The sequence below is a fragment of the Notamacropus eugenii genome, chromosome 7 (assembly GCF_028372415.1).
Source record: "Notamacropus eugenii isolate mMacEug1 chromosome 7, mMacEug1.pri_v2, whole genome shotgun sequence".
NCBI classification, from domain to species: domain Eukaryota; kingdom Metazoa; phylum Chordata; class Mammalia; order Diprotodontia; family Macropodidae; genus Notamacropus; species Notamacropus eugenii.
Genome location: NC_092878.1, coordinates 26,965,044 through 26,981,432, shown reverse-complemented (window position 1 = coordinate 26,981,432; position 16,389 = coordinate 26,965,044). Strand labels below are relative to the sequence as shown.

At 50.0% G+C, this 16,389-nt stretch overlaps 2 protein-coding genes across 5 annotated transcripts in view; one reads left to right on the top strand and one right to left on the bottom strand.

Moving 5' to 3' along the window:
- Positions 1-600: 600 nt before the first annotated feature.
- Positions 601-6,375, bottom strand: ZFYVE19 (zinc finger FYVE-type containing 19). 3 transcript variants are annotated; one of them, XM_072625417.1, is made up of 11 exons: positions 6,252-6,375; positions 5,388-5,509; positions 5,070-5,123; positions 4,425-4,555; positions 3,930-4,075; positions 3,610-3,724; positions 3,256-3,465; positions 2,187-2,260; positions 1,721-1,810; positions 1,307-1,437; positions 601-1,120 (listed from the first exon to the last, which is right to left on the bottom strand). In XM_072625417.1, exons 1-11 carry the CDS (start codon positions 6,303-6,305, stop codon positions 1,042-1,044), a joined length of 1,206 nt encoding a protein of 401 aa, XP_072481518.1. In that variant the 5' UTR covers positions 6,306-6,375; the 3' UTR covers positions 601-1,041. The 3 variants fall into 3 exon arrangements, with proteins under 3 accessions (XP_072481518.1, XP_072481519.1, XP_072481520.1); XM_072625418.1 differs by lacking the exon at positions 6,252-6,375 and adding an exon at positions 5,547-5,729 and having other exon boundaries at positions 5,388-5,456; XM_072625419.1 differs by lacking the exons at positions 5,388-5,509; positions 6,252-6,375 and adding an exon at positions 5,547-5,729.
- Positions 6,376-6,649: 274 nt separating this feature from the next.
- Positions 6,650-16,389, top strand: part of DNAJC17 (DnaJ heat shock protein family (Hsp40) member C17) — a 36,286-nt gene continuing 26,546 nt past the window's right edge. For both annotated transcript variants that reach the window (XR_011970774.1, XM_072625420.1), the window contains exon 1: positions 6,650-6,780. Coding sequence is in view for 1 of the 2 variants with exons in the window: in XM_072625420.1 (XP_072481521.1) it covers positions 6,703-6,780 (78 nt within the window). In the remaining variant the exon portion in view is untranslated. The remainder of the gene's footprint in view (positions 6,781-16,389) is intronic.

Here is a 16,389-nt window from a genome sequence, read left to right as displayed (position 1 = left end):
ACTGACCCAAAGGGAAATGGGGTGAAGGATCATTGACCGTTTGTAGCAAAAGTAATGGGTAGGAGGTGGGTAAAGGTGTGCAGATGGATGGCACAGGGCTATAGCCATCATGACCACAGCTTTACAATTATTGTATCACTTGGTCTTCACAACAACTATGGGAAATAGGTGCTATCTGGGATAAACAGGGTGAAGTGACTTGCCCAGGGTCACACAGCTAGTAAGTGTCTGAGGCAGCGTTTGAATTTAGATTTTCCAGACTCCAGGCCTGGTGTTGTATACACCGTGCTATCTAGCTGCCTCTGGAAGGAAGTCAATAGTGCTCAGATTTTGGATACAGAAAGCAATATGGGGACTGACTGCAGGAGGGGAGTTAAGGTCCATGATGGGTCCCAAGACTCAGGTATCCTTCCTATTCTCAACCCCAGCACCAGAGGCATTGAGAAAACTGAGGTAGTTGTGTCAGATCGCCCAAAGCCTGATCCCTGCCCAGATCCAATGCCTTGACCTGGCCTACAAGGTCCAGAAGTAGCCCCTGGCCTGCTCCTAATTCTTCATCTCATGTCTCCTGTGGCCTTATGGAAGAGAGAGGACACAAGCTTTGGAGAGTTGACACATTTTATTGGAGGCTAATGAGGTACTGTGTATTTTCCAGTGGACCAGGAGGGAGAACAACTTTTTGAGCCAGGTTTTAAGACTGATAATATTAATACAGTAAGAATCAAAATGCTCAGATGACCTTCCATCCATCAGTGGTTCTGACTTGGGGTGCATCCTTCCCAAGACTCCCAGGCCCTTCCCCTTGCTGAGTCACCATCTTAGGAAAGAGGATCCTGCCTTCTCCTTGGGAAGCCAAAGGCTGAGAGGAGGGCTTCCTCCTGGATCAGCTCCACCCTCTGAGTAGCACCCATGAGGAGCATCCTCTGAGATGTAGGCAGAACTAGGAACCATTACACTTAGGCCCCTTCCCCAGCATCTCAAGGGAACTAACTACAGGGTTGCCTTTCCGGCAGGACCAACTCCAGCAAAGTCCCAAAGGGGTTAGTGCTTTCGTCCCCTGCAGGGTGCACGGTAGACAGATGTCCTGTGCTCTTTCCGTTCAAAGGCATCATGGCCTTCCCTGCAGGCAAAAGGGGCAATGGTCAGTAGTACTAATTCAGTGGAAGTGGGCACATGTCTGCATGTGTGCATACGTGTGTGTGTGGTGTGTGTGTGTGTGTGTACCCACTCCCTGGGCACCCAACTCCCCTCCCTGTGCACTCCCAAATGCCTCTGGCAGCCCCAGCACAGGGTCCCCTTTCCCCACCGGAAGCAGCGTGAGCAGTAGAGGTCGCCATCACAGCCATGGCAGCGTATAGTGGCATCTTCATTGCAAATGCAGCACCAAGGCAGTTCCTCTGCCATCTCCGATTCAGCCCTGGGGGCCACAGCCAGAGCCTGAAGAGAAAGGGAGGGCCGACAAGTAGAGGGTTACTCTCCCCCCAGGGCGCTGTTGTGATGGGAACAAAGTGCACTAACAAAGATGAATAGGATCGTAGGCTTTGAGCCTGAAGGGACCTTAGAGGCCCTCATTTTACAAATAAGGAAACTGAGTCCCAAATAAATTAAATGATTTGCTCAAGGTCATACAGCTTTACCAGCAGAAGACTCACCAGGACTCAAAGTCAGAACCCCACGACCCTTGTACCACACTTGAGGGCTAGTGCCCAAGGTGTCTCACCTTAGGCTTTGGCTGGGCCTGGGCTGGAGGCGCCTGCTTTGCAGGGATGTTGAAGCCACTTGTCTCATCTAGGGCAGCCTCCTCTGTAAGCTACAAACAGGAAGAGAGAGGAGGGTTCCAGGAGCAGCCTCTTCTCTACACTTCTCTTTCAGTCAGTCTCCCTGCAACCTTTTCCATTCAATCCCCACCCAAGCTGTCCCCACCCCTTGCCTGGTTTCACTTTCCTCTCCCACTCTGGCTGCTGCTTCCCCACAGTCATCGGGGAACACAAAGCAGAATGGGGGTTGCATGGGAGCAAGTGTTCAACTAAAGGGGCAGGGCCCAGACAGCAACCACCCCAAGCCCTGGGAAAGCATGCACATGTGCATTCTGAGGGGAAGGGCATGGCAGGCAGTGGGGAAATGACCCAGTGAGGGAGAAACAGGAGACAGGTTAGGTCTCAAGGTATGGTTCAGAACAGCCTTACCTGCTGAAGGATTCGCTGGATGGCCTCCTCTTCATCCTCATCACTGTCAGGGAAGTGATAATTCTGCAAGGTCACTAAAGGCAAGGGAAGGAGGAAATTAACACTGAGAAGATGTCTCTTGGGAGCACATCAACCTCCCTGCCCAGCTCTGTTAGGTTTAGGTCAATAAGCATTTATTCATCGCCATGTGCCAGGTACTGCACTGAACTGCCTTCAAACTCATAGGCTAATGGGAGAGACAACATGCAAACAACTGTGCGCACACAAGCCAGAGCGTAAAGGAGAGGGAATCCTCAGAAGAGAGGTGGGAGATGGGCGAAGACCGGGGAGGGCCTCTCACAGCAGGGGCACTGAGGCCAGGCAGCGGATGTGAGGGAGGGGAGCATCCTAAGTGGACTGAAATGCAAAGCCCCAGAAGATGGGGAGTCACATGTGAGGAGGAGCCCGGAGGCCGGGGTGGTTAGACCTTAGAGCTCATGGAGAATGCCCAAAAAGGTCAGAATAAGCCTAGCAAGAATCTTCTATTTGATTCTGGACGTCAGGAAGCCACTGGAATTTGAATGGGGGTGGCTGGGGAGGAGGTGACATGGCCAGACTGATTTAATAATGTCACTCTGGCAGCCTGGGATGTTGGTGGAGAAAGAGGTTACAAGGACACTGAGCCTGTCCTGGAACAGCAGTTTCTTTAATGCCTGGAGCACATCCTGCTAGGCTGTTGAAGTCAGACCAGCCTTAGGGACTGACGAGCGAGAGATATGGCATTCCTCCTGAGCATTTGCTCAGATAAGTTCTCTCAACATTAGGCTTTAGGGAAAGTGCGGGACATAGGGAAGATGGAAGCTGGGCCCCTTTGCTTGCCCGCCCCATCTGAGCCTCATATCCACCTGTAGGGGGCAGGTGTTGGTCAGTCTCCTGCTCTGGGGGGCACTGCAGCTTTGCTGACTCCAAAGTAGGACTTGTTCATTCTTGATAGAGGGTGTAGTTGGGCCCCTGCATCAGGCATGATGGGACAGGAGCAGCCCCTGGCCCTGTGGGCCAAATCCTGATGCTTCCCAGCCCCTTTCCCTACCTCCTTCAGGGTCCAAGCCCCGAAGCACAGCAAGCCGCTTGGCAAGGGCCAGGATCCTCTCCTGCCGCGTGTTCTCCTCCCTGAGCTCAGCTGCTGCCTCCGCTAGGAGCCTGCCCTTCTCTCCTTCCAGCTGCTGGTGGGCCAATTCATCAGGGCCAATATTCCAGCCTCTTGGGCTGTCCCGATTAAGGTCATTTTGCTGAGAGACGCCTGAAAGAAACCATAGATGGGGTTAAAGTTGGAAGAGGGAGCTAAGGACTGGGGACAAGGCTGGTCTCATCTTCCCTTGTCAGGAGGTGATGGTAAATCATCCCTGAGGGAACAGACAGGCACAGGGGATAGGGAGAGATTTACTTGGAGGTGGAGTTTCTTGATTACAGCTTTCATCAATTGCTACTTCAGCTGCTAATTGTATCAAGAGATCTTCTGCCTGCTGGGCCTGTGTCCTGGTGTCAGGAAGTTGGTGGACCTGGATCAGTGGAGAGAACCCCAGTCAGGAAGAGCTCCCGAAAAGGCATAGAGTGCAGAGAGGTGGGGGATGATGGGGTACCCTATCTAGAAGCAGATGCACCATCCAGGGTAATAAGGTTCAACAGAGACACTAGAACTCAGACAACCAACTTTGTTCAGCTGGGTAGGCCAAAGGTCCACACGTGGTGGGCTACAGCTCTTACTGGCTGAGGAGCCTGCGATGGGGGGAGCCTGCCCTGCAGCACAGCTAGTCGATCCTCCATGTCCTCAGTGGAAGGGATGGGGCCTCGAGGTTCATTCCGAAGAGCAGCCAGCCTGGCTTCGATCTCTGCCTGGGAAGGTACCACTTCTGTAGCACACACAGAAAAGCTACCAGTCAGGTCCTAGAATTACTCCAGGATTTTTAGTGCCCACTTCTCTATACACACGCCCTTAGATGTTGAGGCTTCCCCTTCCCATTGAAGTGATTTGGAGTTTACAGCATCATAGACTTAGAGCAAGAAGAGACTTTAGACGTTAACTAGTCCAACCCTCTTATTTTACAGGTGAGGAAACTGGGGCCCCAAGAGGTTAAGTGCTTTGCCCAAAGTCAAACAGAGAGTAAGTGAAAGACATGGGTTCTGAATTTGATGACTCCACATCCGATGCTCTTTCCACTGCATCAGCTTTCAGCTGGACCCATTCCCAATCCCACTCACTAGGCTTGGTTTCTTGGCGGAGTTTTTCAAGTCGCTTGACAATGACTTGGTCTTCTTGAGACAGTCCCTGTGGCCGAACCACGCCCTGGGGAGCAATGAACTTCTGTTTGGCTTCCAATGCAGCAACACGCCTATTGGGGGGACAAAATGGAGAAGGATACTGAAAAGCAAGGGTCACTGGAACCAGTAGTTGGTACAGGCAAAGGGATGGAAAAGCAGAGCCTACTTTCTGGATTTCTCAAAGTAAGGGGAAGAGGTAGGTAAGAAAAAGACTTCTCCAGTTATCAATAGGAAATTCCAAAGTCTAGATTAGAAAGGGGTGCCTTGGGTAGAAAAGTTGTCCCCTCAAGGGAGATTCTAGTTGCAAGCCCTTATGTATTCCCCAGATCTAACCCAGCAAGAGACTGTAGCAGAGAGGCCAGGACTGAACGTGCATAAATTAGTGAAAGTTCTATATTACGACAGGTATCATAGGGTAGGATATTGGGCCAGGCAGCCTGGAAAGCGGGGACCTTTTCCCAACATTCTATATTCCTTTGGGTCACAAGATAGTCTCCACAGAGAGTCTCTGTGACTCTATACCTCAGCATGAGGTAGATTCCCTGTCTCCATGCCCATCTCCATCCTTACCCCTCCAACACTCACTTCTTGTAGTTTTCAGGTGGTGACCACTTGGAGACACTGGCTTCCGAAGGCCCTCTGCAGGAAGAAAGTTCAGAGTCATAAGGAGTCATTCCTTTGGGCACTGCCACCATACCAGTTAGCGCTCCTCCAGCATACATTTTGCCTCACTGCAGTAGATCCTTATATTACAGACTTAGGAACATATATAGGTAAGTGGAACTGTAGAAGCATCCTATTTAATGACCTTTCCGCTGGCCTCTTCCACATTCACAAATTTATGATCCAGTCCCCCTACCAGAGGCTGCTCTTGTGTCTAGCTTGATCATCCATACTACTCACCTGGTCAGCGCCTCATGGCAAGGCTTGCAGACCTTTTGCTGGGTGTTCCCAAAGCGGGGTACGGCGGCACTGAAGGAGAGGCAGTTGGAACAGAAGGCTCGACCACAGTTCTTACAACCACACTACACAAAAACAAGATGCAAGAAAACGCACACTTACACTCCATCTGGTCCTCCTGGGGCACTTTTCCCGCAGGGATCTCTCAGGATGAAGAACATATGACATTCTGAGGAGGGAAACAGTGGGAAACCACTTCCAGAGGTGGGGAGATGGAGCCAGGGGCACGCTCAGCGGACCGGAGAAAAGAAAATCCTCTCCCAGGTTCCTTCCTGGCACATCGTTCTCGCCCTCTTCTGCCCCCAGAGATGTGGCAGACGCTCGGGCTTCTTCTGGAGAGAGGGTGATGACGGGGCGGGGTGCCCCATTTCAATCTGCCCCTGGCACAGAGGGTGGCACGAGGACGGGTCGCCATCCTCCCAGTCTATCGGTGTGGTTCCTCACACGTGGAAGCATTTCCTTCTTCTTACAGCCCAGGAAGCGAGCTGGGTACCATGCCCAGGACCACACGCCCCGGGGGCACCCAAGGGATCCTTAGCAGCTGGGTCCACTTGGCCCTGGTGGCATGGAAAGCCATGGGGACAGGTGACTCAAAAGGGCAGGCCGGAAAGGAGAGGACACATACAGCCAGCCTGCGGGATGGGAGCCGCGGGGCAGGGGAGTTCCGGAGCGGGGACCCAGCGGGGAAAGGTGGGCAGCGAGGGAGGGGGAGAAGAGGGGGTGACGGGCGGGGGCGGGGCAGGGGGCGGGGCGATGGTTACAAGGGGAGGTGCATCGCCCCCACATTCCAGGGAGAACTAGACTTGCCTCCTTTCGGAACAGGGTGAACTTGACCGCGCAACCATAGCACCTGCCCTCCATCTCCAGGGCAGGACAGACAGACAGCTTCCTGGGGCCGTCAGGACACTGCGCCTCCGCAGCCAAACCTTCGAGGGAGATGGGAGCAGCGATCTCGTCCTTACTACCATCGGCTTCGGGGGGGCCCCCACCCTTTAATAGCCCAGGAGGCCTTTGGATAGACCGGGCTCCGTCCACCTGGGTCTAGAGCGATGCTTGCTGGGAAGGGTAGTTCTTTTTCTCGAGCGGAGTCCTTCGGAGGGCTCCAAAAAAACTTCAATTCCCAGGGGGCAAAGCGCCTCCAACCTAAACAGTGAACGCAGGGTCGGCTGGACGTGAGGACTCCCTAGCGCGGGCCCGCGCTTAGGCTTCTGGGATTTGTAGTTCCCGGAGACAGACGCCGGTTTCAGGGGTCGGGACCATGGCGGTGACCAAGGAGTTGTTGCAAATGGACCTGTACGCGCTCCTGGGAGTCGGGGAGAAGGCGGCCGACAAGGAGGTGAGAGTCTGCGGGCTGTGGTAGCGGCGGCGGCGGCAGCAACAGCAACAGCAGAAGCTGGAGCTGCCCCGGGTGGAGGAGCAGCGCCCTGGCTGCTCTCGGGACCGAGGCCTGCAAGCATTTCCTAGCCTACAGTCCCCTGCCCGGGCCAACGGTCTGGGCGCCTCCTGGGCGGTACCGGGCCCCCTCCGTGGTCGGGGAGCCTCTGTGCTTCGGGGGGGCCGCGGGCCATGGGCCTATGGGAACTTCTCCCTTCGCCCTGCCCCCTCCCCTTCTTCCGCCTCCCCCTCCTCTCCCCTCTCGCTCTTCCGCCTCCCCCTCCCCCTCCCCTGCTATCTCCCCCTCCCTCTCTTCTCTCCCTTCCGCCTCCCCCTCCCCCTCCATCTCCCCCCTCTCTCTTTTCTCCCTCTTCCGCCTCCCCCTCCCCCTCCTCTCCCCTCTCGCTCTTCCGCCTCCCCCTCCCCCTCCCCTGCCATTTCCCCCTCCCCTGCCATCTCCCCCTCCCTCTCTTCTCTCCCTTCCGCCTCCCCCTCCCCCTCCATCTCCCCCCTCCCTCTTTTCTCCCTCTTCCGCCTCCCCCTCCCCCTCCTCTCCCCTCTCGCTCTTCCGCCTCCCCCTCCCCCTCCCCTGCCATTTCCCCCTCCCCTGCCATCTCCCCCTCCCTCTCTTCTCTCCCTTCCGCCTCCCCCTCCCCCTCCCCCTCCATCTCCCCCCTCCCTCTTTTCTCCCTCTTCCGCCTCCCCCTCCCCCTCCTCTCCCCTCTCGTTCTTCCGCCTCCCCCTCCCCCACCATCTCCCCCTCCCTCTTTTCTCCCTCTTCCGCCTCCCCCTCCCCCTCCTCTCCCCTCTCGCTCTTCTGCCTCCCCCTCCCCCTCCCCTGCCATCTCCCCCTCCCCTGCCATCTCCCCCTCCCCCACCATCTCCCCCTCCCTTCCCCTTTTCCTCTCCCTCTCTCTTCTCTCCCTTCCGCCTCCCCCTCCCCCTCCATCTCCCCCCTCCCTCTCCCCTCTCCCTTTTCCTCCTCCTCCTCCCCTCCCCCCTCCCTCTTTTCCCTCTCCCACATCCCCCCTCCTACTTTTCCCTCTCCCATCTCCCTCCTCTGCTCCCTTCTCCTTCTGTTTCCTCCCTCTTCTCCCTTCCCCTCTTCCTTCCCCATCGCTTTCCTCTTCCTCCTCTTCCTCCCACTTTCTTCTCCCTCCTCTCCCCTTTCCTCATCCCCCAGCATGCCCCTCTCTCCACAATCCTTTCCCCCTTCCTTCTTTCCTCCTTCCCAACATTTCCTTCCTTGCTTACTTAATAGAACTTAAACAGTTCCTGTTAGAAGGGTGTAGTATCGGTTTGGTGCTGTCAGGACATTTTCCTGCTTATAAAGTGACCCAGAGCTTGATTAGCTAATCAGCAGTCCTGTATTAGCCATTGGCATGTGCCAGGCTGGGGATGTGAGGAAAGAGCCCCATTCTGATGGGCCGCAGCTTGTGAATGACTGTTGGCGAGCTGAAGAAGACCATGACGTCAGAGAAGTGATGACATCACTTGCGCTTGACTTTGATCTGAGCGGGGAAGGGCTGTGCAGGTCCCCAGCCTCACTTCTCCTCCAGAGCCATCTGGGTCCACTGACCAGCTATTCATCAGGATGACTGGAGATGACCCAGGAGGCCCTCGGAGACTTTTCACCTACTCCCTTAAAATGAGGTAACACCCATTGAGTGGACAGGCCTCTTTAAGAAGTAGTCAGGGTATGGCCCTTTTAATGAGCAAAAGAAAAAAAACTAAGTCAAACTGGGAGGGAAAGAGAAAACCGTTACCATTGATAATCACTGTAAGCCAGTCGTTAAGTGGAGCTTGGGCAGGGACCTGTTGTCCAACCTATGGGCTTCAGAGTGCACTGGGTTTAAGGTTTTGGGAAGACAAGGAAGGAAGGGCGGAAGGATGGATGGAAGGACAGATGGACGGACACACCTGACACTATTGAGAGTATATGAAAGTACCAGCTGAGGGAAGGGACTGTTGGACTGGGGAAGGGCCCTTATGAAAAACAGGGTTTGATCTTGAAGACAGCCAGAGGCAGAAATGAGGAGTGAACATTCCAGGCTTGGGGGGCAACCAGTGCAAAGATGGGAGATGGAGTGGAACAGCCTGTAGGCCAGTGTGACTGCACCCTACAGCTGGGGAAGAATGGGAGGAGGTCACGTTATGAAGAGTTTTAAACGTCAGATTTTATTATTTGATCCTGCAGATAATAGGGAGCCAATCAAGTTTATTGAGTATGGGATTTGACCCATGTTATTAATATCCTGTTAAAAAGAAGTTTCAGTAGCATCTCATTCTGGCATTCAAGGTTTTCCACAGCATGGCCCCAAGCCACCTTTCCAAGCCCACTGCAGTGTACACTGAGCCTGCCAGCCCCTCCAGTGTCTGTAGCTTCTGCCTCTTGGAGTCTGGCACATTCCAAGTGCCCTCCTCATGAAGCCTTTTTGTTTCTCCTAATGACATGTGACTTCTGAACTATCATAGCATTTTACAGCTCTTTTACAGTTATTGTACTTTATATGCTGTCTAGATTTATAGATTTTCTTAAATCTCAGTATTAGATTATTAGATGGTAAGCGCTTTGAAGGCAAGGACTCTATTTTACTGATCCCTGTATCCAATATAGAACCTGCTTCCTACATGGGAGGTAGTCAAATATTTGTGCAATTGCATGGGAAGAAAATGCCTGGGGTTCCTCAAAGAGAAAATAGCTCCATGCTGAAACCAATGCACTATGGTCTATATCATGAGGCTTTCCTTTGCCGTTTGGTTTGAGGGAAGAAGAATAGAAGGGGGAAAGAAGGGAAAGAAGTGAGATCTGATAAGCATTCATTAAGCATTGTACTAAGTGGAATGCTTTCCCTCCTCATATCTTCCTCCTAGCTTCCTTCAAGACCCAGCTAAAATTCTACTGAGGCCTGTAAAACTTTAGCTTGAAAAGCCCAAGGTCCCCCACTGCATCCTGGGCCTTCTCCAGTTGTCTTGATCTTGCCCAGCTCTCCTACACTTAAATTCAGTTCACTTGCATGTCACGGTATCACCTCTCTGATGTCATGATCCTCTTGAGAACGATAAACACTCAGCAACAGCAGCAGAATTCTACCTTCCACAGGAAACCTTTCCCGATTTCCCCTTAATTCTAGTGCCTTCCCTCTGTTGATTATCTTGTATTTGGTTTGTACATAGTTTTTTGCATATTGTCTCTTCCATTAGGGTGTGAGTTTCTCAAGGGCAGGGACCATCCTTTGCCTTAGCACCCTGGCACATAATAAGTGCTTAATAAATGCTTATTGATTGAGTGAATACAGTTACAGAAGAGAGATAGTCCCTGACCTCAAGGACCCCATCTTTAAATGTGGGGAAATGTAGAGAAATGGTGGCCAGGGAAGGGGGTTTTGGTCTGGGGAGTCACGGTGGGTGACATGTCCTTTCCAGAAACAATGGTAATGTTGATTTGTGGCCCAAGGAGGTAGGCAGGTGACAAGCTGGAAGGCAAGGGTATACAGCTTTATGGGATGTAATTTGTGGTCTGGTCTCAGTTGGCTAGATGTTGTGGGCCACAGGAGTTTGCATTTACCCATCAATCAAGCTAGATCAGCCTCAAGGTAGGAGTTTCAAAGCTGAATTTATCCACTCCTTCAGAGACCCATGAGCATGATTTCTGGAGGTCTGGTCCAGAAGGGACTGGTCCTAGTAGAATGATTTGGGAGGGCAGAGGGAGCAAGATGGCTTGGGTGGGGAGCTGGGATGTAAAGCAGAATCTGGTTGCTGATGAAGATGAGAAAGCTGTTAGGAAGTATGGAGCAGAACAAGGCCAAGCCCCATACTCTGCATTTCTGTCCTTTGTCCTGTTTCAGGTAGTCCCATAATTTTTAAATTGTCTCTCCTGGATCTATTTTCCAGGTCAGTTGTTTTTGCAATGAAATATTTCACATTATCTTCCATTTTTTTCATTCGTTTGGTTTTGCTTTGTAATTTCTTGGTTTCTCATAAAGTCATTAGCCTCCATCTGTTCCATTCTGATTTTTAAAGAACTATTTTCTTCAGTGAGCTTTTGAACCTCCTTTTCCATTTGGCTAATTCTGCTTTTTAAAGCATTCTTCTCCTCATTGGCTTTTTGAACCTATTTTGCCAATTGAGTTAGCCTATTTTTAAAGGTGTTATTTTCTTCAGCATTTTTTTGGGTCTCCTTTAGCAAGGTGTTGACCTGCTTTTCATTCTTTTCTTGCATCTCTCTCATTTCTCTTCCCAGTTTTTCCTCCACCTTTCTTACTTGATTTTCAAAATCCTTTTTGAGCTCTTCCATGGCCTGAGACCATTGAATATTTATTTTGGATGTTTGGGATACAGAAGCCTTGACTTTTATGTCTTTTCCTGATGGTAAGCATTGTTCTTCCTCATCTGTAAGGATGAGAGAAGATATCTGTTCACCAAGAAAGTAACCTTCTATAGTCTTATTTTTTTTCCCTTTTTTGGGCATTTTTCCCAACCAGTTACTTGACTTTTGGGTCCTTTGTCAAGAGTAAGGTATACTCTGGGAATCTGTAATATCTCAGTTCCTCCAAGGTGGCACAATCAAGCCTGTACACTGGTCTGGGAGCTACCAGAAACTTTTGTGCCCAGAATCTGAGTAGTAGTTTCCTCTCCACAACCACCTGGCCTCCAGTTCTACCAAGCCAGCACTGGGGGCTGAGATTCAGATAATCTGCTCAATTCCCCCAGGGGCTTTAGGTGGGGGCAGGGCCACCATACAGGACTGAGGTAAGTATCAGCTGCTCAGTTCCCCCAGGGGTTTTACTGTCCAACAATGGATGCAGGCTGCTGTTGCTTTGCATCTCTGCCACCCGCCACCTGAGGCCAGAACTATGGGAAAACCCTGCTTCCTTCTCAGTCAGCTGAAAAAAACCCTCTCACTGACCTTTGGCACCTGTGGGTTGAATGATCTGCAAACTGCTGCTACTGCTGCTGGGGATTCCACCCCTAGGCCTGCTCCTGTCCTGGACCCTGCCTCAAGGCCAAGGCTGGGCTGGGCTCCGATCCATGTCTAGTGCAACAGACCTTTCCCATTGGCCTTTTAGGTCACCCTGGGCTGGAAATCTCCTCCACTCCGTTGTTCTGTGGCTTCTCCTGCTCTAGAATTTGTTGAGAGTCTTTTTTTATAGGTATTTTATGGGCTATTGATGAAGAGCTAGTGTATGTGTGTCTTTCTACTCTGCTCCCTCCTAACAATGGAGTTTCTAATAATGGTAAAAGGGGCCCCATCCCTTTCAAACTTGACACATTTGAAACAAAACTCATTCTTTGTCCTTAAACCTTCCTCCTAATTTCCTTATTTCTGTTGAGGGCATCTGCTTGACTCCTCACTCATCAAAAAGTCTTGCTGATTCTACCTCCCCAGCTTCTCTAGCAAGTGTTCTCTTCTCTCTACTCTCTTGGCTGCCCGCAGCTTTAGGCCCTCACCCCTCATCTGCTTGTTTACTCATCTCCAAGCCTTCTTCCATATAGCTTCTGAGGTGATAGTCCAGCCTGAAGCCAGGTCTGAGCCTGTCATGCTCCTGTTCAGAAATGTCCAGTGACTCCCTATTTTTTGCCTCTTAGGAGGCATTTAAAACTCTTTCCATCCCTCCTTTGCAGGCTTATTACACATTACTTCCGTTCATACCTTCTGTGTTCTGATCAGACTGGTTTACTTGCAACTATTCCTTCTCCAAGATGTTCTTTCTCCCACTCCCATGCCCTTCCTGTCCTCTGTGTCTGGAATAGACTCCTTCCTCACCTTTGCCTCTTAGCATCCCCACCTTCATCCAGACCACAACTCAAGGGTCATCTCCTGTAGGAGGCCACCTATCAGACTCCCAATCCCCATTATTTTGTACATGCTTTTAATTTCCTCATATATTATGTATTGTTCCCTGATAGAGAATGTAAGCTCTTTAAAGGTCAAGGATCACTTCCTTCCTGTCTTTTTATCCTCAGTGCCTAACACAGTTCAGCCACATAGCAGGCACTTAATAAATGCTTGTTGGTTCATATGCATACCCTGCCTTGAAGCTCCAACATGGATGAAACTCTTTTAGAGTAACTAGTTAGTACTCTGGTTAGTACTATACACCTGGCCTGGAGTCTAGGAGGCCTGAGTTTAAATCTGGCCTCTGACAGTTACTGGTTGTGTGACCCTGGGCAAGCCATTTAACCTCTGTCTGCCTCAGTTTCCTCATCTGCAAAATAGGGGTAATAATAGCCTCCACCTCCCAGAGTGTTTAGTGCAATGCTTGGCACATAGTAGTTGCTATCCAAATGTTAGCTGTGATGATGAAGATGATGATGGGGAGAAGAGGCACAGGAGGTTTGGCTCTTGATATAGAAGAAGGAGCAGTGGACTTAGAGTCAGAAGAAAACTGAGTTCACATCCTGCTTATGATTCTGCTGGCAAATTACCTCACCTCCCTAAGCCTCAATTTCCTCATTACTGAACTGGTATTGTAATTGCCCAGACTCTATCAGGAGCATCTGGACAGTGCGAAGACCTCCTAGACCCAGCACTCTTGGGAACACTCTCCTCTTTTCTGTTCCCTTTCCCCCATACCTTCCCGAGGTTGCCCAGAACCCTTCTTGGCTGTCTGACTGTTGATGTGATTGGGGTGGATAACATGGGAGTGACCAACTCTGTTTTGGTGAGATGGAGAGTAACCAAGGCTTGCTGTGTTCTTAGCCACTGCCTCCTAAGGCCTTCCTTACCATCCATTCTGCCTCTGCGCCCTCTGGATCCTCAGCATCATCATATGACGTAAAAATGAAACCTAAAAACCCTTGATGGATTTTCCCATCCGCACCCTGAGTACTTCTGGGACTGGCCATCCACCCCGCAGTCCAACTTTCTTTTGTGTGGTGCTTCTCCCAATTAGAATAAGAGTCCCTTGAGAACTGAGACCATCCCACGTTTTGTTGTGTGTTCGTTGTTGTCCTATTTGGGGCTTTCTTGGCAAAGACACTGGAGTGGTTTGCCATTTCCTTCTCCAGCCCATTTTACAGATGAAAGAACTGAGGCAAACAGGGATAAGTGACTTGCCCAGGGTCACCCAGCTAGGAGTCTCTGAGGCCAAATTTGACCTCAGGAAGACAAGCCTGGCCTTCTGTCCACTTCACTGCCTAGCTGCCCCTTGTGCGCTTAATAAGTGCTTTCTTCATTCATTCATTTGTGTATAAATCGCTTTGCAAACCTTAAGTGACCATATGAATGTCTGTTCTTGTTCACGTAGTCTTCATGCTCTGGAAACCTTTTGGAAAGAAACTAGCATTTATGAAGCACCTCCTCTGCACCCTGCATGGTGCTAAGTGCTTAGCTGTGTGACCTTGGGCAAGTCGCTTAACCCCAACTGCCTCATCCTGGGTCATCTCCAGTCATCCTGATGAATATCTGGTCACTGGAGTCAGATGGCTCTGGAGGAGAAGTGAGGCTGGTGACCTGCACAGCCCTCCCTCACTCAAAACAAAGTCAAGTACAAGTCATGTCATCATTTCTCTGATGGCGTGGTCTTCTTCGGCAATGAAGGACAAACACACACGTGTCATGGATCTGACCAGTGGGACTTGGTAGCCCCAGTTGGGTGTTAAAATGTATACAGGGAAGCCTGCATGCCAGTATCTCTCCCTGTCTTCCCTAAAGTTTGTTTTAGTGACTTGAGGGACCCAGAACTGGACAAAATGCCAGGTCCTAGAAAAGTCTGGCTTAACCTAAGAGCCAAGGACATTTTTGCTTCTTGCTTTCAAACAGAATCCCTAAGACTGTGAGTTTAAAAAAAAGTTGTCTTTTCTTTTTCAGAATTAGGGATTGGGGTAGAGTGGCTTGAGGTTGAGTGGATTAAGGTTTGGGGTGGAAATGTTACTGAGTGAGCCCTGGGGAACCACAGCTTTTGCTGGAACCCCCTCATCCTTTTTGGTGCCAGCTTTCCCTGCGCTGTCCTGAGTTTTCACTTAGGTTTTCTGTCATACTCATTTCTGTCAGCTCCTTTGTCCTCTGACTCTTGATAGTGATTTATCTTTCCCTTTTAAAATGTTCTCTGTTCTTATTTCTTGCTCTCTCTGTATTTCCTTCCATGGATTTCTCAGACTGACATCCATAGACCCCATTTCCAGTCCTTTTTCACTCTGCCCCCCCCCCCCCCCCCAGCCAAGTAGCCCATGCTTTTGAAGTGTAGAGGCTAGAACTGATAACCCATGGGGGAGGGAGCCCTTCATTTTACACCAAGTGCTCATACTGCTGTCCCAGGAAATTTCTACCCCAAAGAATTGGTGTAATAATATTTTGTACTTGTACAGCATTTAAACTACTCTCACACACACTTTACTATTTTATCCTTACCACACCAGGGCAGGGACTGTTATCCTATTTTAAAGATAAGAAAACTGAGACTTGGGGAGCCTTGCACACATCTGTGGCTAGGCAGTGGAACTCAGACCTTCTGATTACTGAATCACAAGGAGAAAACCTTGCAGGAATTCTCTCCTCCTAAACCATCTTTCAAGTTACTGTCATATTTATCTTTTAATTCAAAGAGATCATAGATTTAGAATTGGAAGGGACCAACAGAGTGTGAACTTTTTAAGGGCAGGGACTAATTCATTTTTGTCTCACTGGCCCCAAACCTTATCGAAGCCCTTGCTGCTTAGTGACAATTAATATGCTTGTTGATTGATTGCTGATTGGCTGACCTCAGTCCAAATCCCGCAGATGAAAAAACAAACTGACAAAACCTAAGGCATAAATCTATTCCTATTATAGACTCTTGTTCAGAAATCTTCAGCAGTTGCCTGTTACCTACTTTGTACAAGGCAGAGGATTCAAGGCTTCCTCAGTGGAATGCCATCTTAATTTTAGGCTTTTCTCCAGCCAAACTGGACTGTTTCCTGCCCCATAAATATACACCTGCTGCACTGTCCTGTGCTTGTGCTTTTCTTTACGCTGTCCCCCATGCTCGGCATCCCCCTCCTCCCTTCAGCTTTTGAATTCCTGCCTGTTCTTTAAAGCCTCAATTCAAATGCCATCTTCTCTATGAAGCCTTCCTCGATACTCCTAGTTGGCTAATGATTTTCCCCCTCAGACCCACATAGCAAGCACTTTGTTTTGTAACTTCTTAGTATAATAGGCCATGTAATAATGTGAATTATAATTAATTATAATGGTTGATGTCTCAGTCCCTGCTAAGCTACTGAGGCCCTTGAGGCATCAACACGGTACTCTGAGCACAGTAGCTGTTTAATAAGTTCTCATTTCATCTCTTCTTTCTAGAATATTGTGTTGTTTCTTCCTGAAGTGAAGTATAATCTTAATACATGGCCCTGTATCCCCAAAGATATTCTGCTTTTTTGTACCTGGTCTGTATTCAGAATAGGTACTAATCAACATATTTCATATAGATTTTTTAATTGATATCTTTGGTTTTTCATCTCCGAGATTTCCTTTCAGAGAGCTATCCCTTATCACACAGGATTTTAAAATCTGACATATTCAGTATTCCACACTTGTGAACTCTCCCTCCTCTATTCCCCTCTGCAAAGAAAGGAAGGAAAGGGAAGGGAA